Source organism: Osmerus mordax, chromosome 20 (genome assembly GCF_038355195.1).
Source record: "Osmerus mordax isolate fOsmMor3 chromosome 20, fOsmMor3.pri, whole genome shotgun sequence".
Classification (NCBI taxonomy): domain Eukaryota; kingdom Metazoa; phylum Chordata; class Actinopteri; order Osmeriformes; family Osmeridae; genus Osmerus; species Osmerus mordax.
The window spans coordinates 10,581,828-10,604,340 of NC_090069.1; the positions used below are offsets into that span (position 1 = coordinate 10,581,828).

The window sequence follows — 22,513 nt, forward strand, 5'->3', positions numbered from 1 at the left end:
CTTCGTCCAGCTACTAACCTCAGACAAGTAAGTTAACTAACGCTATATCATTTTGTAGCTTTACTGTATATGGTTACCTAGCTTGCTACCCTTAGAATGTGGACATTAGCTCTGCAGCTAACAGCTGAGTTACTGTTGCTAATGTAAAGGTAGATAGCATCAAGTATGTGTGTGAATACACATGCTGTAACGTGAGTGTTGTACACTTGTTTGTTATTTGGATAACCGTTCTGCTGTTGGTGTTATGGTGCGCGCGATATCCGCCTTTCCCCTCATTGAAATGACTGTGTACCTCTGCAAACCAGGGTTATCAGATGAGAATGGGCAAATTCGAGGCATCTTACAGCAACAGGGCTACAGCCATTACGATACATCCATTGTAAACATTAGCGCATGGTGCCGCCCCTCCGCTCCTCATTAGCATTTAAAGCTACAGAAACCAAAACAGCGCGTTCTGAGGAAAGCTCCTTGTGGGACTGCAAGTAGTGGCTGTAATTCTGCACCAAGGCTGAATTTCGGAAAAGAGACTTCTGATTCAGTATTAGGGGACCACTAAGGCCTATATAAAAGCATCCAAAAACAGCATGTCATGTCACCTTTAATGAATGAATGCAATATGAGTAGGCTAAATGCCTGAAAATATCACGAGAAGGGAAAAACTTAAAAGGACGTTTAAGTCATAGAGATTAGGTCAATTTTTACACCGGTCTGCCAAATGTATTCGTTTTGATTCAGCTATGAGGCTGCCTCTTTTAGGGGAAATGAGAAGACATCTATTTCATTGTACACTTCACTCGTATTTTGAGTTGTAAATGAGCAGCAAAAAAAATATGCTTTTATAAATCTATGTAATCTTTATAAATAATAAGTATACATTTTTATATAAAATATACAGAAATATCAGTTTTAAAAATGTCATTAAAAACAGACCCCTGTGCAGCCGACGCAAGCAAGCACACCCTACAATTTCCCCAGAAATTGTACCCTCTCTAGTTATTGGTGGCCAAGCCGCGAAGCGGCGAAGCCACATAAGTGTTTCTACCTTTTCTTATTATTGGGTGTGCTTTGCCTTTGTCAAGGGCACAACCTTTGTTCTCTCACATATATATTATTCTTCTTCTTTTCCCACCCCTAAAAAAACTTGAATCTTTGCACTACATAGACAACGTCGGTGTCAAAATGTTTGTCTTGGTCCCGATTGAGTTCCTTGTATTCGCACGAACGTTCCGTTTGATGGTTTAGGTTTGATTTAAGTTTTTGTGGCGAAAAGTGAAGCTAACGGTGGCTAACTAGCTAGCCACAGTCAGAAACGTCAGGACGTCGACGTCACATTACGCGTGCGTTCATAACTAAGGACGTGCACTCGTGCATTCATAATAAGGCATAGAGCTACAATACAAGCTGTGAGTCATACAGCTGCGAGTTCGCTCAGACCGCTTCGGGGAGGTACTGTATACAGTGTATTACCAGTCTACGAGTGGCAGCTCTAGGTAGAACGGCCGATAAAACTGTCACCCAAGTGTTAGCTAGAACTATCTATACAGTACTGTACCTTGTTATTCTTCCAGTACCAGTCTACGAGTGGCAGGTAGAACGGCAAATTTGTAAACTGTCACCCAAATGTTAGCTAGAACTAGCTATACAGTACCTTGTTAGTCTTCCAGTACCAGTCTACGAGTGGCAGGTACAGCAAGTCAGTTAGCTGTTACCCCAGCACATCTGCTACTAGCTGTTAGCTTAGCTGTTAAACACGGCACATTATCTGCTAGCTGTTGTCCAAAGCACCGAGTTAAGCACCGAGTCGTCCAGCCACTAGTGCCGTAGTGGTAGCCGCCAGTTAGCAAAAAAAAATATTGTCTTAGTCAGCTTTGTTGTCCATGTCTTTGCGCTGTTGGTCAGCTACAATACAACAGATCAGAGTGGTTTACAAGTAGGCCTATGCTTTTTCCATTCATGCGTCTGAGCTTGATTTTTACTGAAAACGTTAATATATTGAAGTTGATACATTGTTACACACATGCAATATAAACGTCCCAGTAGCTTGCAATCTTTAAATATAGCAAAGGTGGGTCTTCATTTGTTAATCCTTAATGTATCGTGTACAATTACATGAAATGCTAATATGTTTCAAACCAGGTGCAACAGGTGCCCTCGGTAGGGCTCCAGACTGCGACCAAATGGTTGCATTTTGAAACCAGTTTTTGCGAGCATTTCGGAAGTACTCGCGCATGTGCGACCAACAAATTTGGAATTTATTGGGTGTGCACAACGTTAGCACACGTTAGCAACGACGCATAGATACCACGTTCTAGTAAGACAGCGATATCAGCAAGCCCTCAGCATTAGTACCGTAGCTAAAAGTCTTGGAATGTTTAGGCTATTTTTCGCTAGGTTCCTACGAACATGTCTTTATCTGCCAGACAAGTGGGTTCCCCTTCGTTCTTTTGGTGAACTGTCTCGCGAGCCCTTCTTACCCGGCGTCATGGAGCCGGGTAAGCTCTAGCGTTGTTAGCTACTGTATCCCTGCAGGTGTATGCGCTGTTGCTCAGCAAGTGTCGGACAGGGGCGATTCTAGGATCAGACCTTCAGGGGTGCTCAGCCCCCAATGAGAATGTGACATGAATACAGTGCCTTGCAAAAGTGCTAAACCCCCTTGCTAATAAATCCCTAATTTCACTGGATAACAATTAATTCATTTATGTATTATTATGCAAAATATTGCATGAATTAAAAAACTAAGGACTACCAGCATCAAATGATAATAAACAATAATAATTGTTATTTAGGGGCCAAGCAGCGAAGCTGCGGAGCCACTTAAGTGTTTCTACCTTTTCTTTACTATTATTATTACACATCTTCTTCTCCCATTGGAGTCTATGGCAGCCCCTAGAACCGTATGGTAAAAAGTTGTGAAATTTAGCACACTCATTAAGGACAGGCCCCTCTTTATTTTCACCAAGTTTCATGTCTCCCATTGGAGCACTCTAGCGGTCAAAGTTGGATTTGTGTTTACACATGTAACTTTTGAACCGCATGTCCGATTGACAAAAATGAGGTACCGTTGGATTCCTTGGATCAAGTCGAGTTCAACGCACACCAATTTCCGGTTATATAGATTTTCCGCCATTTCCGGTTTTATCAAAAACCTTTGAAAGCCTACTCCTCCTACAATTTTTGTCAAATCTTCTTCAGAATGACCAGATATGCTCTTCAGACTCAGCCTCACAAAATTCATGGTAAAGAATTGTGATCCCCACAACCGTTTGTCCGTGACAGCCAATCAAATTCAGCAGAAAAGCCACCAAACAGGAAGTTAAGTCATATCTCAGCAGTTCTTTGAGGCAGTGACACCAAATTTGTTACGCCTACTCGGGACCTTATTATGAGGATGTCCTCCAAAAATTGTGTCGTGACTAAAAGGGGGCGTGGCCGGAAGCATAAACGTGTTTTGGCTAATAACTGTTGACATTTTTACCTTAATAAAGTCATTTATTTGTCCCTTGATGTCTTGTGAGATCCCAAGCCTGACCATCGATAATATTTCATAACAACCGAATTGACGCGGCCGCCATTTTGGATTTTATGTAAAAGTGTAAAAACCTTTTGCACGCCCCAAATTGTGTCCAATGATTACCAAATTTGGCACAGATTATCTTCAGACCCAGCTGCACAAAAGCTATCAGATGGATTTTCCATTTTCAAAAACGTTTGTTCGGTAGAGCCGATCAAAGGTGGCGGCAAAGTCGCCAAATGAGACGTGAGAGTGTAACTCAGCAACCATTTGTCCGATTGTTACCAAACTTCGGTTCCTTCGTTCCCACGAGGAGCAGAGGAGGCCTGTGGTGTTATACCAGAAAAACATTTTGAACACTCAGTACTCTTGAACGCAAACAGATATTTCAACCAAACTTGGTGTGTTGCATGAGTGCAACAGGTTGTTGTGACTCAATTGTTGCACAAGTGCTATGGAGGCCATGTCCTGCTCTGGGCCCCGTTCGTCGTAAGGGTTGAAGCTAAGTTAATCAATTGTCCCTTTAGCCCGTTAACATTTGAGAGATGAGTGAGAACAGCAAATATCGGTTCGTCAACGGCTGATCCGCATCCAAATCATGTGGTTAATTTCAATCAGGGTAAACTTATCAGGGAAATTGCACGTGCACGTCCTACTTCAAAAGGCAGGAAAGGTCGATCACCAAAACCGTGATTTTCTAACGGTATGATGGCGGAAAAGACGAAAGAGAGAGCGGCTATTCTCGCCATCCGAGCAAACTATTATAATGAGTCTCTACGAAGACAATAAGCATATTATCATGGCTAAGTCAAACACCGCCACCACTGCTAGAGCAAGACAAGCAGCTTGGCAAATAAATTGCCGATAAGCTAAATGCGAAGGTTTTGGGGAAATGTATAGGCTCATCTTAAGTGCCTCATTACCCCAATCAATCAGATCACATTTCTTTAAATGTGCCTGCTGGCAGTAGGCTTAATGGAAATTAATAATCGAATGAGATCTTGCTAGCGAAAATAATGATCTCAACTCTTTCAGAATAAGTAGGCTAGATAAGAACAAGGCCAAGAGTATCTAATTGATACGAATTCATAGACACTTATGAGGATATATGTAGACTACTGCGCTTATATCATGTACTATATATGTGTATGTAGGCCTATGGTTAAATCCCTCTTTGATTTCATTGACTGGGACATGGCCAGGAAATATGATGAATTGATTCATCAGCTGGTTAAGCGCCAAGTACACTTTTCTTACAGCAATGCATCTGCGGCTTTGCCAATGTTTTCTGCATCGCCTATATTGTATAAAAATGTAGCCAAACCTGACGCAAAAAAACCTCAAGTCTGAAGCACAGTTAAAGTTTCAAGTAGGCTAGCTTTATTGTCAATTTCTTCACGTCAAGACATAAAAAGGAATCGATATGACGTTTCCCACTCTCCCACAGTGAAACATATAAAAAGCACAGGCACAACAGCTAAGACAAGACATTTCCTAAAACATAGCGTTACATATTCACATACAGCAGCATAAGCTCATAATAAAGCATAAAGCTTGCTGCGGCGTGTGATATTTGCAATGTACAGCCCGAGAAGGTCTTGCAAATGAGTCCTTGTCAGCTGAATCGATATCGCTCAAACAAGAACTCATCTGTGTGAAATAAAGGATCTTGGCAATCGCGAAGAACTCTATTGGTATGGAAAGCTAATCGAACTAAAATATAGCTCCTTGGTCAACTGGGTCTCTCAAAATGGGAGCTGCCATGTTATTTTCCGGGGGTGTGGCAAGCTTATCCAGCTACACTTACGTTAGCCTGCTCTGGAGCAGGTTAGTGCTAATTGATATGTTACTATGGTGATTTATCGAAAGCTGCTTCCACGAACCAAAAAGAGGGGCGTTTTTTATCTTAGCCTGAAAATTAGCTTGCTAAACCGCTTAGCGAGCTACGACGAATACCACCCTGGACTGCTTGGCCCCTCCATTGCTGCTTGCAGCTATATTTGTTTTGTTGGGTTTAGTAAATGCATGCATTTTGTTTCTTTTGCTGCAGAAATTCACAACAAAAAATTAATGACCCATCTCAGAGTAGCTTTATAGAATGTACGGTTACTGTATTGAAAAAAAGTAGACAGAAACATAATTGCTGCAGTAAAGGCTTCATTTGCAACAGGACTTTATTGCAAGAAATATGCAATATAATAATAATAAATTTTATTTCTAACTCACCTTTCATCTGAAAACAGATCTCAAGGGGCTACAGTTAAGAGTTATAAAACAAGGTAAAACAAGGTAAAACGTCAATATAAATACAACTAGACAATTAAAACTCAGAAGATATGCTAAAATGAAGAAAATAATGTTTTTAGTCCTTTTTTAAAAGTCTCAGTGGTTTGAGGTGCCCTCAGATGGTCGGGTAGGGCATTCCAGATCTGGGGAGCGGCGGAACAGAAAGCCCGGTCACCCATGGTGCTGAGTTTAGTGCTGGAGAGATGGAGGCGGTTTGAATTATTTGAGCGGAGGGATCGTGCTGTAGTTGTAGGGGTTAGTAGTTCTTCCAGGTAGGGGGGAGCATTGCCATGGATGCACTGATGGGTGAGAAGGGAGACCTTGAATTCTATCCTGGCGGAAACGGGAAGCCGTTTAGCCATATAGCTGCCATTTACAGTATTTCATCAGTTACCCTAGGTCTGGCCCTTCACCACACATTCTAACTCCTCTCCCTTGCCCTTGTCCCACTCCTCTCCCTTGTCCTGGTACTTGTCTTCCTCTTCCTCATGCAGGTATTATTCTTACTTTCTTCGTATTGCTCTATATTGTTATTTTTCCACACAAGATCAGCCCAAAGAGGTCCTCTTTATTGTATATACAATATGGTCATGCGATTGAAAGAACCTCAACACCTGATTGTTTCCTAGTTGGGATTCAGCTGTGATTTACAGTATTTGCATAACTTCAACCAGCTGTTTGTCAGTAGCAATGGAATAAAATACAGGGGATATATTTGTGTTTCAATTCACAATATGAACAGCTGTTCACTTTGACTTTAGCCAATAAGTTAGGTTTTGAACATGATATTATCTGTTCTGACATACAGTGTGAAAGCATTGGTAAATTGGGCAGTAAAAATGGTTTTGTTTTTGGTTTAGTTTGTGTGTAAAAGAAGTTCAAGCATTTTAAATTTGTGTTTACTCTATGCATTTTGTGTCAAAGCAACAATAAATGGGTTAATTGTGTAGCCAACACAGATGGATGTTGTGCTAACTGTGTCAAGAGTAAAGGAAACTTGTTAAAAGACTTGAAATTGTCATAGTGATTGTAAAAATCTGTTCATTGTTTAACTGTTAAATGTCGTAAGGAGGAGTTCTATGTCTATAACTGGAGACATAGAATAGGAAAGATGGATTGGTTTAAGACTACATCCAGCACTGGTTTTATTTAATCTTTAGTCATAGAAATAGTTTTGCACTACAAAAGATTTTTTTTTTATTGATTATTTTTTAAGAAAGTAAAAAAGAAACTGAATAAATGAAAGTTATATTACTAGACAAACAAATATCTTAAGTAAAAATTGCACTTTAAGTTTACATTTACATTTAGTCATTTAGCAGACGCTCTTATCCAGAGCGACTTACAGTAAGTACATTTAGTCATTTACATTTAGTCATTTAGTAGGGTGAAGTGCCTTGCCCAAGGACACAACGTCATTTGGTTGGCATAACCGGGAATCGAACTAGAAACGTTAATGTATGACTTGTTTTCTGAAGAAGAACCAAATAAATAAAATCAAACTCTCATTCTGAATCATACTGAATTGCATAGCATGGTATTCTCTTGCATCGCATCATATCTCATTGAATCAGATTTTGTCAAATTGCAGTGCATCACAATGGGGTGAATTGTATTGTATCACTTAAGTAGTTTAATCTATCGGATTGTTGGCAATGCATTGAGATGGAGACGCACATCCCTAAAGGATTTAGACCGTGTCCTAACTGGATGCGAGCGTACGACTGTCGCGTAGCATTGGATGCTCTCTGTCCACACTGAATCCGTCAAATTCACTTCTATGACGTCATGTACACTAACCACGTTACTATGACTTGAAGCTTGAACGCTTCTATGAGCTTTCAACGTGAGCGACAAAAAGTAAATAGAAACAGGGCGTCCGACAACATGTTCAGCCAAAACGTCTTGCGTCGCGCAGCATTGCGTCGCTCGCGTCCAGTTAGGACATTCCAACAGAAAACTAACCCGTGTCCTAACTGGATGCGAGCGTACGACTGTCGCGTAGCATTGGATGCTCTCTGTCCACACTGAATCCGTCCAATTCACTTCTATGACGTCATGTACACTAACCACGTTACTATGACTTGAAGCTTGAACGCTTCTATGAGCTTTCAACGTGAGCGACAAAAAAATAAATAGAAACAGGGCGTCCAACAACATGTTCAGCCAAAACGTCTTGCGTCGCGCAGCATTGCGTCGCTCGTGTCCAGTTAGGACATTCCAACAGAAAACAAGGCAATCAAACTGTTTTTAGTTGTGTCACTCGCGTCCCGTTGCATCCACTTAGGACACGGTGTTACACCTTTATGCATTCCACATTTCATTGTCTCCCTCTCTATTTCTAGGATGTCCGTGCTCTCTGACCAAACAACAGCCAGTCCACACCAACCCCTCCCCATCTGAAAACAGTAGTGCCAATGCCAGCATTGGCAGCACACAGAGCACGCCAACCAGCAGCATGGCATGAGGATGTCACTGTAATTTCATCATTTTTCTTGCCATTCTGTTATGTCATTCAGAATTGTTTTTTGCACTCCCACTATGTTTTCCAGAATGCCCTCTTTCTCCTCATTTGGTTAATAAAAAGCAAGATCACACCCCATTTGGGTGAGGTCAGGCTGGGTAGTCTATTCAAGACTCCTTCACAAACATTCACCCATCTCTAGTCTAAGCTTCTCAGACAGGAACGAAAGCACAACAAAGTAACTAACAGGAAAATAATTGTCATACTTTTTGATGAATTATGCATCTCTGATGGCAATATAATAGATTCATTCAGAGGGGAAAGGGAACAAAATATATTTACATTATATTAGAGAAACACTTTTTGCTTCATGACACACTTTCTTTCTGATTGTCAGAGGTATCATATTTACTCCGATTCAAATTCAGGCCCGATGCCTATTCAAAAGGAACTATATCATGTGTAGGACGACTTGGTCGGGAGAATAATCAAGCTTATGTTTTAGGCGTAACAACAAAGTTAAAATACCAAATGTTATCTTCCCATACCAAGGGGTAACTGTCTAATTCAAGTGAGAGATTGGGAAAAGGCTACCTCTTAATTTATGTAGAAGTCTGTAGGCTAAGTATGATCTAAACTAAATACTTCTCTAGTGAAATAGCTTATTTTCTGAAATGTTTACTTTAGTTACATCATACTTTGCTCTGAGCCATTTGTAACTCACAGACTTTGTAACTCTACATTCATGCAAGTTGATCTTCCCATGGGGGCCTAACACATTGTCTTATGATATATACAGAAGTATTTAAAGTAAGGGAGAGAAACCTTTTTTTTCTTAAGGTCTAGTCTTAGTTCTCAAAAGAAGAAAATGCTTAACTTAATGGAGCCACAAATTAGGATTCACAAAAAGAAAAATCTAAGATTGTAAATAAAAGAAATGAACTCAGGAATAAGAACAATTACCAGTATTGTAATTTAATGTTGCTTATTGAGAAATATAATTACCGAGAGTATTAGGTATCTGTAAAAATAGATGGTTGAACCATAATTGTAAACCCCTCCTTTGTTGTTTTTGTAATTGCACAAATGTAAATGTTTTTTTATTACCTCAGGCTTATCTCTATAAAATTATTGTCTTTAAATCAAGAAATCATTCAACTCACAACGTGTGGAAGAAAATCATTTGCTTTTGGCACCAATTCATGTTTAACATTTCATGGTTTGGCATTTGTCAATATTACGACTTGTACAAGTACATCAGGGTATTCCAGAAAGCAGGTTTAGTGAAAACCCTGAGTTGGGTAACCCTGAAATTAGGATAACTGGGTTTTCCGTTCCAGAAAGAGAGGCAACGCAAACTTTTGGTTAGTATCCATGGTAACTGACTCTGTGAAACGAACCTGCTCGCTAGCAGGTTTTCCATAAAAAACTGCATTTCTACCTATCCCCTCCCACTTTCTGAGCCTGATACAGTTGGCAGACATGGGGTGTCCTTTACTGGTTCAGCCGATCGATCTCACACCCAATTAAATTTGCTTAGCCTTAGGTCGGGAGAGGATCATAAGATCGCGATTAGATGTGATTTAATTCCCTGATGAATACCTAAGTGAACGTTACTGGTTTTTGTCACACTCCATAATTTATTTTAGCAAGATTGTCAGTCCTTACATCGCTAATGTTATACACCGTGGACATGCACTCAGAGCCGACCAAGTGCTTTTTTGCACTGAACTAAAGACAAATCCTGTAAATGTCATTTGGTGTTCTTTATTGCCTACAAATAGTATTACAATGAGTATTTAGATAATGTTCCTACAATTCACATTATTCACCTGTGACCATGTACCCACCTGTTACTTATGTTCCACTGACCAAGAGATGTATTTGTATGATGTATTTCAGTAAATGCATCATTTACTGAAATACATCATACAAATAATCTCAGTGTGTGCTGTGAAGGTTGATGGACCCCCTTCCTGGCAATGCCCCGCCATGCTCTGTTCAACAGAATTCATCATCATAAATAATCATCATCAAGATGATGATGATTGGAACCAAAAAGTCTGAGTTGCCCATCTTAGGGTAAATCATCTCAGAGTTCTGGGTTAGGCTCTGAGTTTGTTAAACCTTCTTTCTGGAATATACCCCGGAGTCTTAAATATATTGAATACAATACATTTCGAGTTACCAATTGAGAAATAATTGAATATTTTATTTGTTTGAAAGCTAGATACTGTAAACCAAGCTAGCTTTCAAATTTGAACGTCTTGCATTTGTAAATTGCCCAAATATTTTCACCTACAAGTTGTTGTATTTCAGCATGTGTGTGTGTGGCCACACATTAGAGTACATGAAGGAGAGATGCAAGAAACTAAAAAATACTCATTTAGTTTATGTTGTAGTAGTATATTTTTTTAATAATCTCATTTTTAGAATTCTTTATAGTTAGTTCCTCTCTCATTTTGTCAGTTATCATTCTTTGTTTGTTTTTAAGAAGATGGCCAATCATTTATACAGCTCAAATGTCCAGTTTAAATATAAGACACTACAAAAGAAACAAACAGCCATTGAGAGTGCGTCCTCAACTTGTTACCTGAAGATGTTGTTGCTTTGCCCCTTCAACTTTTACCCATATTCCTAATTCTCTACTGTCTCAGATAATTAAATGACCTGCAGATATAGGCTGTTTATAAAACCTAATTGATGAAGACTTGCACGTCTTTTGCATAGAACCCATGCAGAAACACCATATCCAATGAAAAAGAAATTGTTGACCATATACAGTATATACATTATATTCACATTGTACATTTTGGCCTATATTTTTAATAAGAGAAAGCAGAGCCATAAGTAAGGTCTTTATACTCAGTGTATTTGAACCGACTTGCTGCAATAGATTTGTGCCCTATGCTATTCAGCTTGTTTGTGTGGATGTAATGCGTCTATACAGGATGTCATCCTTTAGGACTGTTGACTATGTTTGGGGTTTGTGATGCTAACAAAATGGCTATGCTTATTATATACCTAGTGAAAAAGAATACAGTACTGTACCCAAAGTAGTCGTTTTTCACGACTCGCTTTTGTTGCACAGTATAGTGATAAAATCTAATGCCATTTGTATTTTGTGTCATCTTTGTTTTAAAATGTTTTACTTGTATAATACCCATTTTAATAAAATGTAATACAACCAAGTACATTTGTAGCTTGTCTCTGTATTATAAAGTGATTCTTAATTATTACGGTTCTTCCGGTAGGAGGAAACCTATTGTTTTTGTTAGTATACCTATTATTAGGGTAGCTCCGCCAGGAGGAAACCTATTGTTGTTGTTAGTATGATAAGGATTCCTCCGACAGGATTCCTCCGACAGGAGGAAACCTTACCAGAAAAGTTAAAGATGTAACTTTTTATTCTGTATAAAATGATACTGTGTTCAACTTTCTATGTCAGCAGATAAGAGAGCCCCCCAAACAAAGTCTTTGTCTACGCTTTTTTTTATTACCCTGGGGGAAGAGTGAGTATTTGTTACTGACAAACAAGAAGACGTTGTGGGTTTGTTTGTTTTAACCCTTGTGTTCTCTTCAGGTCATTCTGACCCATCAGTCATTGTGACCCACCGTCGTATTGCGACAGCTTTACTAGTGAAGCATTTTCTTTTAACCGTCGGGCTGTCTCAGACCCTCCACATTGCGAAGGTTAAAATATAATTATTTGTATTTGTTTTTGTATTGGGTAAAATTGGGTAAACACAACGATGGTTCGTTATGAACCTTTGGGTCATGTGACCCGAAGGCAGCACAAAGGTTAAAGGAGATACTATTTGAGAGGGCTATATGGAGACGTAAGGTCTGATGACCATTTGCTTGACACTGTAGGTAGGAGGATCGTAAGGCCGGAGACGCTTGGTGTTTGTCCCCGGCTTGGGAAACCCAATTAAATTCTGGTTAGATGTTCAGGGAGATAATTGACTCGTTAATATCTGACTCCAATTTGAGAAATGTGCACAAGTGCGTTACCTGTAACCTTGAGCGTTAAACAGTTAACGACATGAAACTCTGGCGTAGGTAAAAATCGTCTGCTTGATCAGAGCATCGACCCTAAAGTATGCGTGTTCACTAATCAGTCGTTTATCTCTACTATAATATGGATTTAACCACCGACCAAGTATGTAAACCAATCACTCAGAGGCTCCGATAAATTCCTTCGGAGCGTGGAGCTCCACTGTAAGTAACTCAGAGGCCTTAGGTTAAAACCTACTTCAAAAGTCTATGTTTATAATCAGTATTAGCCACATCAACCAGACTAGATCAAAGTTTTCACCGCCGTAGCGTGATAGATACGTTTCAAGGAGAACAAGTAACTTAAAATGCACAATAATAGTTTATTATCTAAATAGTAAGATAATCAATACAATGATAATGAAATATCATCAAATACAAAACATACCTTCAGAGCAATGGTTAACAAAGGTATTCACAATGAAGACTAGGCACCTAACGCACCGGAGCTGTATCGTAAACAGACCTCAAAGTGATTGGCAAAAACTTCTTCCTATATACACCCAAGCCAGACTAAAATGGGGACAACGGTCATATGACAGAAAGATTCTGACACATACAAATTAAAATTGGATCATTAATCAAGGCTGCAGTAGACCAAGTGGTGCCCTTGCAAGACAAGGGAATATGTTAACACGTTGGTCTGCTGCAAGCACAAACTCTGTAAACCCTGTAAATGTACATGTTACAGTATTAGAATTATTAGTAGAATGTAATACATAAAATAAGAAACAGAATCATATCAAACATGACATTAAAAACAGTTTAGAACTATATTTACAAGAACACAACTTTTAATGATAATTTCAGAGTCTTCCTCAGTCCACCTTCCTCTTCAACTGTTGAGATCACCTTTCCAGAGGTGGTCATTAAGGTGTGATTGTCATTTTCATTCATGCAAATCAACGACTGTCCCAGACAAGTGTCTGGGTGGCCTGTGACAAGGGGCTGCCAAAACAGCCCTACAACACCTATGAGGAGGAGCTTTTACGACACCAGGACCGGAGATTCTGCTTTTGTGTTTCAAACAGGGTTGATTTCGTAAACACGCACACACATACACATGCGCGTGAGATCTATGCAAGGGAGACAACCAATGAAAGAAGAGCCATGTGACAGTTGCATGCCTGTGTTTGAACCAATAACTGTGGACAGCAGTTTCGTTTAAATGGTTAGCTAGCACAACATGCTAGCAGACAAATTTGTACCACCATGGCGTTTTGGTCTTTTGTCTCCTTGCAGCCGGCCGCAAGCAATAAACTTTCTTAACTTCTTCACCTACTTGATAAAGATTAATATTTCTAACAGCTTGGTCCTTTAGGCCGGATCTTTACATCATTTTCATCATCCAAGACCAGGAACTGAAATCTTGCACGAGGGAGGTTGGATCTCTCAAAAAAGACTTGGCAGCCTAAATTGCTGTTGAGGCCAGTTTCCCCTGGGATGATGGAAATGTGACAAGATCCTTGAAACCAGTGGCACCGCTTTCGGTGGACAAGGTAAGAACAAGACTAGTCGATATTCATGGTGTATGAGGACCAATTGTATATATATGCAGTGAAGTCGACGAGGACTAATCACTGACATATTATTTGCTAAGAAGTGGTGTTACCCGGGGTTCCGGGTAACAGTGTTTAGTAATTTAATTTAGAGGACTATTAGGTCGACGAGGGCTAATAGTCGACGTGAATTGTATAATTGTAAATATCACGGTTCTATTGTGAATTAAATCATGGGTAATTGTTTTGCGAGGCACGAACCAAGACGAGATCCAGAACCTAGACCTGATGTTCCCACATATTAACCTCCAATCTATGATAATGGGAGCCTCTTTGTGAACCTCTGTGACATGCAGCAATCAGCAACTATGTTGAATGAAAGCCCTTATGAACAACCACTTAGTTTTTCGAGAGTTGCCTCCCTCAGACTAGCGGGGTTTTACCTAAACATATGGTATGTCATTGCACTTCCCGTTTAAATTAAACTCAGGAATATGCTCGTCATGCTGAAAAACATTTCCAACAAAAGAAAATGGCAAAAACCAGAACAGCAGTGTTTTTGTTAGATGACGAAGGGGCGGGCATGTTTGTATTTGACAGTAACACAGAGGACGAGGAAGGGGCCGAGGAAGAGCCAGGGGGAGAACAAATATTGGAAATAGAACAGAAGGATGCTATGTATGTGATAGAATGGGACATTATGCTAGAGATTACAGACAAAGGAAGCGGAACTTCTCACAAGGAGAAGAGGGGACCGCATGGATACAGGAGAAGGAAATCAGAAGGCCGACAAGATTCTAGTTTGTATTTGCCAGTCTGATGTCTGTTGAACAATGTCTGCTATAATTGCTAGAAGGATAGCTTTGGGATCAGAGAGGAAGGATCTAGGCTGCGAGCTTTGTTAGCTAAATCAGCTAAAAGCTAGAGCTAACTATTCTCTGGTAAACACCATAGACTGGTAAACACGAGGAGGAAGTGCATTCTGCTCTCTCCTGAGACAAAGAAAGGTCCAGGAAGTTAGAGTTGGCAACAATGCCCATCTGGTCTTCAATCTACCCAGACGCTCCCATGTTACCCCGCTCCTCATGTCCCTCCACTGGCTTCCCATCATGGCCCGTATCAGATTCAAGACCCTGGTACTGACCTTCCGAGCGGTGAACGGGACTGCACCCGACTACATCAAGTCTCTCCTCGAGCCTTACACCCCCACCCACCAAGTCAGACTAGTAAAGGAATTGCAGCTTGACAATTGATTTGGGATGAGTAACCACATGACACATGCGCAGACGTAAATTGAAAAATAGAAGAATTTGAGGCGAATTTGATATACTAAGATTTTTGTTTGTTAGAGTATATTTTACATGACTTACAGAAATACAGAGGAGAGATGGAGAAAGGTTGGGGCTAAAATAGAGTCCCGTTACGTTGAGATCTTACAAAGGTGAATTACCAGAGGGTATAATTCTGCATAATTATGTAAGTATTATTGCTGAAAGATTTAGTTTGGTGGTCAACAAGTGCGTGATCAACATTTGTTATAAATCCTAGCCAAACAGGGAGGTAAAGCCTTTCTGACCAGGACTTGTATTTATAAAGCGGAAAATCTCTGATGTGTAGCAGTATACAATAAAAATGCAGAAATTGAACCCCTGGTTTATAAATTGTTCCTAATAAAATTGGAAAAGTTCAAAAGTCCACAAATTTGGGTTTGAGAAATTGTCTGTGCATACCGTGCTGGGGGCATGGCTAATGGCTAGCGAATAATAATATAATCATACAAAGGAGTGTTCTGTATTGCATAAAGTATCCTAAGACTTTTGAGAAGTGTAAAGTCTTACGGGTTTATGTTACATTGTTAAATTGCGGGTTTGAAAAAGAAAAACGGAGCATTTTGAGGTATACTTTCTTTTGTCTTACGGGCATTGTTTGGTTGACGTGGTTACGAATACTAGCATGAGTGACGTAGGTCTGGGAGCAGTTTTTAACTGTCTAAACATGGATTACATGAAGCAGAATAATGATAGTTTATTGCAAATTCAAATGTAGATCAGATAATTGGCATTTGGATTTGATTTTGGCATCAAACGGCGAGAATTGCAACTGTAGGTGTTTAAAACTTATAGGAAGTTTTTGTTTTCAGTCAGAACGGTTGTTTTTATTTGTGGATAGAATGTGTTTGTTTACGGTTTGATCTCATTTGAAAATGTAACTTTACTACTATTTACATATGATTTCTAAGACCATGTGCACATCAATATCCATTGATACGAAACAATTGATAGCATTTTGTTATTTTGGGTTATATTTTTTAACTGTTATTCGCACGTTATTTTTTTGGTTGAAGGAAATATGTGAAAGATTATGAGGAAGTGATTATAAGGTCTACATGAAAGATTGATTTAGAGTGGATCATGAAAGGTTATGAAATGAAGCAACAGAACAGAGATGATGGATGTGAAAAGGTCTATTGGTTTAAACACTTTGATGTTTTGAAAAGGGAACTGTGATGGTATATGGGTTAACATTTTAGGTCAAAATAGTGAAAACCTGGGGGGTTTAATAGAGCTTGATAAAGGTATTGGATGTAATCTGCTTAAAAATGAGAAAGAGAAATTAACTACAATGTACCTTTACATTTACATTTAGTCATTTAGCAGACGCTCTTATCCAGAGCAACTTACAGTAAGTACAGGGACATTCCCCCGAGGCAAGTAGGGTGAAGTGCCTTGCCCAAGGACACAACGTCAGTGGCATGACCGGTAATCGAACTGGCAACCTTCGGATTACTAGCCCGACTCCCTCACCGCTCAGCCACCTGACTCCCTTTATTTGGGTTGTGATTGTAATTTGGTTTTAAGTTTTGTTTGAGAGTTCTATCAGGGCCTGGCATAATGTTTGGGATAAACAGTTAGGCTGTGATTAAGTTGTTTTAATAATGGTATTAGTGCATAAAGAGGGTTATTATAACCTTTGTTCTGAAATGATTTGGGAAGAATCATCAAGTCTGATCATTTGTGGTTATGATAAAGTTGGGGCTAACTGATTGCTTTGTCTGCAGAAAAGCACTCATGAAGCTGTAGCTATCTAGCCGTTATAGAAAATATAGTTGGGGAAATATGTTTAGTTAATGGCTACATTAAGAACATTATGATGATCTATATTTCATTTAAGAAGCATACAGATTAAATTCTGGTTTGGGATAATGACAATGTCAATTATATAGGTCTTAACTGTTTTGAAAGAAAGAAAAGTTTTTTTTGGAGTGAAGGTAATGAGAGTTGATTTTGTTCACAAAACGGAACAAAGAAACACATTTTGGGTGGCAAGAGGGTGGCAGGAGATTTTGAGGGGTGGCACCCCGTGGCAGAAGTGTGTGAGATCAAAATGAATAAACTAAAGGTTGTGCAACATGTATGCATAGTCAGTGAACATTCTGAAATTAATTTGAGGATTATAGGACCAAAAAGCTATTGAAGTTTGAAATATAAAAAAATCACTGAAAATAGTTTGAGGTGAAAATGAACAACATAAAGGCTGAGCAACATGTATGCATAGTCGGTGAACACTCTGAAATCGATTTGAGGTATATAGGTCACATGACCCAAAAGTTATTGTAGTTTGAAGATTTATTTTGAAAAATAAAAATAAAAAAAATAACCTGAGATGAAATAAACAAAATAAAGGCTGCGCAGCATAAATGCATACATCTTCAACAGTAACATTATTTTGACGCTCAGGGCCGGTCCTTCCTATAGGCGACATAGGCAGCCGCCTCCTCATAATCTTTCACATATTTCCTTCAACCAAAAAAATAACGTGCGAATAACAGTTAAAAAATATAACCCAAAATAATTTCTTTGTGTCAATAAATCAAATATAATTTAGACTGATGGTTTTTCAAACCTAATAGGGTTCAAGATGACATCACTCTGAAGTACCCTAAACAATTTCACCTTGGTATGTCAAAATATGATTGAATTAGAGCTGTTTCAACTTTGGCTGAATCTAACAACGTGTACCACAGGAGAAACAGCTTACTTTTTTATACAGTAACTGAACATTTTCATTGTTTGTATATTGTCTATATTGGTTGAGTCACCAAAGGCTTAAATCGAATTAATGGTATGCGTTAACATACTTGGCCAATAAATCTTGTTCTAATTCAAGAAGTGCTATTTCTCATTCATTCTGATGCATTGTGTTTGGCAGAATGGCTGTGTATGAGTCTTGATATTTGATAACAGCACTGGTACTTAGTAACCATGCAAGCCTTCTAGGTACCAGTGTTGTTATAAAATATCGTATTAGGTATTGAACTAATCCAGGCAACTGATTACACTGAAAATATATCCTTAAAATAAGGTTTTGATGGAATATAAAAAAAACATTCAGGTAAAAACCTCTTATATTAGGGATATATTTTCAGTGTAACCAGTTGCCTGGATTTGTTTGCGCCACTAAATGAAGACATTTGTACAGGTGAGTCTTTACATTTACATTTTGTCATTTAGCAGACGCTCTTATCCAGAGCGACTTACAGTCAGTACAGGGACATTCCCCCTAGGCAAGTAGGGTGAAGTGCCTTGCCCAAGGACACAACGTCAGTTGGCATGACCGGGAATCGAACTGGCAACCTTCGGATTACTAGCCCAATTCCCTCACCGCTCAGCCACCTGACTCCCCGTCTTAAATCTGGACTTTGTTTGTTTGCCCAAATATCTGCTTGATGCACAAGGCAGATACTGTTTGCGGAATGCTTTGGAGGATGGTTGTTCAGGGACAAGTGTAAATGTTTTGGAATGTGGGGGTTGCATGTATGGTGCATTGTTTAGGGACAGGTGTGAATGTTCTGCAATATGGGGATGTAAGAGGTCCGGGGGGGTTGTATGTTGTGCCTTCAGTGGAATGTATTGCATGAATAGGATTCATTTGCATTGTAATTAGTTGTACTTGAACATACTCTTAACTATTATTTCTATTTCAGAATGACACCAGCAAGGAGAGTTTACTTCAGTGTGCATGATGTCATTGATGCTATCCAAAATGGAGAAAGTGATGTTGACATGGAATCAGACACCAGTGATTTGAGTAATGAGGAAGTGGTTGAAAATGTTGAGGAGGTGGTTGAAAATGTTGAAGAAGTGAAAAAAGAGAATCAGAGACCCACTGATTGTCCAACTGATGATGATGGTAAAGACATCGCGCAAACCAACACAAGCCAACCAAACCACAACATATGCGCTGTCAAATGGTATGACAACAGGGCAGTCACAGTTGTGTCATCCTTTGCTGGCATTGATCCTGTGCAAAAGATTCAACGCTGGAACAAAGCCATCAAATCCTACATTGAAGTTAAGATACCTAATATTGTGGGTGCATACAACAAATACATGGGCGGTGTGCAGGGATCGACATTAAGGCTTGTCCGCTTGTCTGGGACAAGTGGATTTTTTTGTAGGGCAAGTGGAAGAGAAATGTACTTGCCCCACTGGACAAGTTAAAACTCAAACTAAATCAAATGCCATGTTACTTCACGTTATGTTCCACTCATTATGTCTATTTTACCGATTTTATTTGACCGAATTCTGCATTAGCAAAACACAAAAGAAGTGGCTTCGTCCCTCTACAGACCATGCATCTAATATCATGCTCAACACTTGAACGGGGGCTTATAGATATGTGGAGATAGCGTGGAGAAACACAAGGCAGCTGTAACCATCAATGCCACCATGGATGACTATCCTCCACCTGAAATCACAAAAAACATAACATTGGACTTTGTCATTATAAGCATGTATATTTCAAGGTGCTACTACTGTATCAATAACCAAAGTAGCAGCAACATCATAAAACTATTCTTATCCACATATCCATGTCAGTTCTTGCTCTAATTGATAAACAAGTGAGCTACCTGATAGCATTTGAGATGTTACAACCTACAGTTTCAATAACCAAGATATACCAAGAAAGTGAGTGAGTGAGCGAGCATCTACCTTCAGTCTGGAGTTTCGATCGTCATAAATAATTCAGAGCAGCAACACTGTACCTTCTGTGCAGCCTCTGCGACATTGATGGGAAGGCAGCTGCCCTCAGGTTAATGCAAAGTGCCTGACAAGACAGAAAGATTGACAATGCCCAGATGAGACAATGTATCACTAGAGTACTTGATTATTGACAACCCATTCATGCCAAAATTGTGGAAACCATGCATTTAAAAGCTTTGCATTTCATAGCATTCAACCCCAAGCACAACTGACCTTAGATGTGGTTTGAGTGTAGAATGGAACACGTGGAGAATATCTGCCGTCTATCATCAGACCCTCAGTTGCTCTCCGGTGATGTGATAATGAGGAGCACCTCTAGCTCCACTCCAAGTCAATGGAGCCTGGTAACCGGAACTGGCTGCAACAATAATACAATGCTGTGCTTACAACATTTAAGAGACTGTAACTTACACAAGCTCCAGGCATGCACTGTTAAATACCACTGCAATTTAACAACAAATACTGAACAAGGGCAGTAAAAAATACTGAACAAGGGATAATGCAATGGGCAGAAAGTGAACGATGTGTGAAACAACTCAAAGGACTATCTGAGCTGTGAGCACCCACCCCCACTGAAATGGTTCCCACCTGGTTGTGCATGCCGACCATGGGTGCGACTCTCCTGCATGAGCTTGGACACTTCAGAAATCAGGCCGTCTGCTGAAGCAACATTTAAGAGCGTACCCCTTTGCCTCAAAATACCAGCTAGCTAGACTAATCGACTTTAGGTAACAACAAAAAATGAATGTCAAGAATGTGCAGCACTGGAGCCTACTGTACTGAATACTGAGGATAGCAGATGGTTGGGGGTTGAGGCTAACTCGTTTAGCTAGCTACATAACTAGGGGACAGATTGTTGGATATGGACTGTCCAGCCTTAACATGGCAGCTTTCACGGATAAAAACGAAACGCAAATAGCTAGTCTTTATCCAACAGTATAGACTAGTCAGTGACTGGCTAGCTAGCAATGCAGAAGTACAACAGTACAGTAGCAATCCATTGCTAAAAAACAAACAAAAGCTATCCGCACAGCGAGTGACCAAGTTAAACCCCTGTTAGCCTAGCTAGCCGGTGAAGATTACGATTAAGTCACAAATAATGATTTCGAAAAAACTGTACCTTTGTCAACATTGACTGAAGGTCGTCATGTCCAGGGTTATCCGACAGCAAAAGCTGAGTGCAGTCATTTAGTGTCTGCTTACACTGTCTTAGGAAGTTCCTTCTTGCCATCTTCTCATCCTTCAAACTTCTGTGTGCTGGGCTAAACTTGTTTTGAAATCTTCCGCTTCTACAGTGGGGAGGAGCTGGTACTTGAAAATACAGGGAAGAATCAAATCACACTAGCCCAGATAACTGCAGGAGGAGCTAGGGAAATTGTGGGCAGTGATTTGCATGTGGCGCCTGCAATTGCACGTAATATACAGGCGTTTATTTAACGCCTGCAATTGCACGTGTAAATATACAGGCGTTTATTTAACGCCTGCAAGTGTTAACTAACGCGTACATTCATGTGTAACTTTCGCCTGCACATTTACGGCTACAGCCGCTTATGAAACAGCTGCAAGCGCTTCCTAAACGGGTGTCTAATCAAAAATACGCGTTTAAATTAGGAGTACATTTGACCCTGTCGGCGTTAGTTGGCAGCCCTGTATTAAAAGGTATAGCCTACTTTACAGTTGAATATGAGCTGATATTTAACTAGGCCTATGTACATTTAACCGATACAAATGCTGCTAATGCTTGCTAGGTACACAGCAGCCGACGCTAGCTAGCTAGCTAGAAACGTCAACACAATGTTTTTTTTAAATAAAATGCTAAATCTTTACCCGGAAAAGTGACTTTTGTGCATGGACAAGTGAAACGTTAATGTACTTGTCCCTCAAAAAGTTTATGTCGAGCCCTGGGTGTGGATTTACTGGACTCATTTGCAGCCAAATTTCAGGGCTGTACACTAACCTTTTCCACTGGTGGCACTTGCGCTACTAACTTTTTCAGTTACTGGCGCTTGGTCGCACAAATTATTCATAGTAAGCCGCTCTGGATAATAATGAACAATAATGAACCTGTATTGCTTACAGATTTGCACTTGAAGGGTCCCATGGCATGAAAATGTCACTTTATGAGGTTATTTAATATTAATATGAGTTCCCCTAGCCTGCCTTTGGCCCCCCAGTGGCAAGAAATTTCGATAGGTGTAAACCAAGCCCTGGGTATTTTTTCTCCGCCTTTGAGAGAATAAGCTCAAATGCTTCGATCTGGTTACCCTATTTTACGGAAAATAAGTCCGGCTTGTACTCCGATTTTACAGTTTTCTTGTGCGGCTTATATTTCGAAGCGACTTATAGTCCGGTTTTAGAACAAAAAAGTGGCTTCTCTCAAGATCTCTACTGACCGTGCAGCTAATTTTATGCTCAACACTTGACCGGGGGCTTATTACTTGAAAGAGGAATTATATACTGTTTTCTCAGTTACACTATCAGGGCTTGGAAATACAGTGACTTGCTTAAGTAGGCAAATAGCTAGTAGAACATAAAATTTCATAATAATTTCAGTTAATCAAACAGCTGCAAACCCAGTGAAATGTTATAGGCTAGGCTAGCTAGCAAAATAACGCTAGCATCGCTAACAACATTACTAATTCAACTTCAGTAG

At 39.7% G+C, this 22,513-nt stretch overlaps 1 protein-coding gene and 1 long non-coding RNA gene across 2 annotated transcripts in view; one reads left to right on the forward strand and one right to left on the reverse strand.

Annotated features, from left to right (window-relative positions):
• Window positions 1–11,446, forward strand: part of eng (endoglin) — a 117,176-nt gene extending 105,730 nt beyond the window's left edge. Inside the window, exon 14 of the mRNA XM_067258118.1 lies at window positions 8,143–11,446. Within this exon, the coding sequence (XP_067114219.1) occupies window positions 8,143–8,264 (122 nt within the window). The 3' untranslated portion in view covers window positions 8,265–11,446. The remainder of the gene's footprint in view (window positions 1–8,142) is intronic.
• A 7,940-nt stretch (window positions 11,447–19,386) lies between these two features.
• On the reverse strand, window positions 19,387–21,245 carry LOC136964145 (uncharacterized). Its single transcript, XR_010879051.1, has 4 exons — window positions 20,981–21,245; window positions 20,074–20,218; window positions 19,810–19,924; window positions 19,387–19,564 (listed from the first exon to the last, which is right to left on the reverse strand). It is a non-coding gene; the product is annotated as an uncharacterized lncRNA (long non-coding RNA).
• Window positions 21,246–22,513: the final 1,268 nt, after the last annotated feature.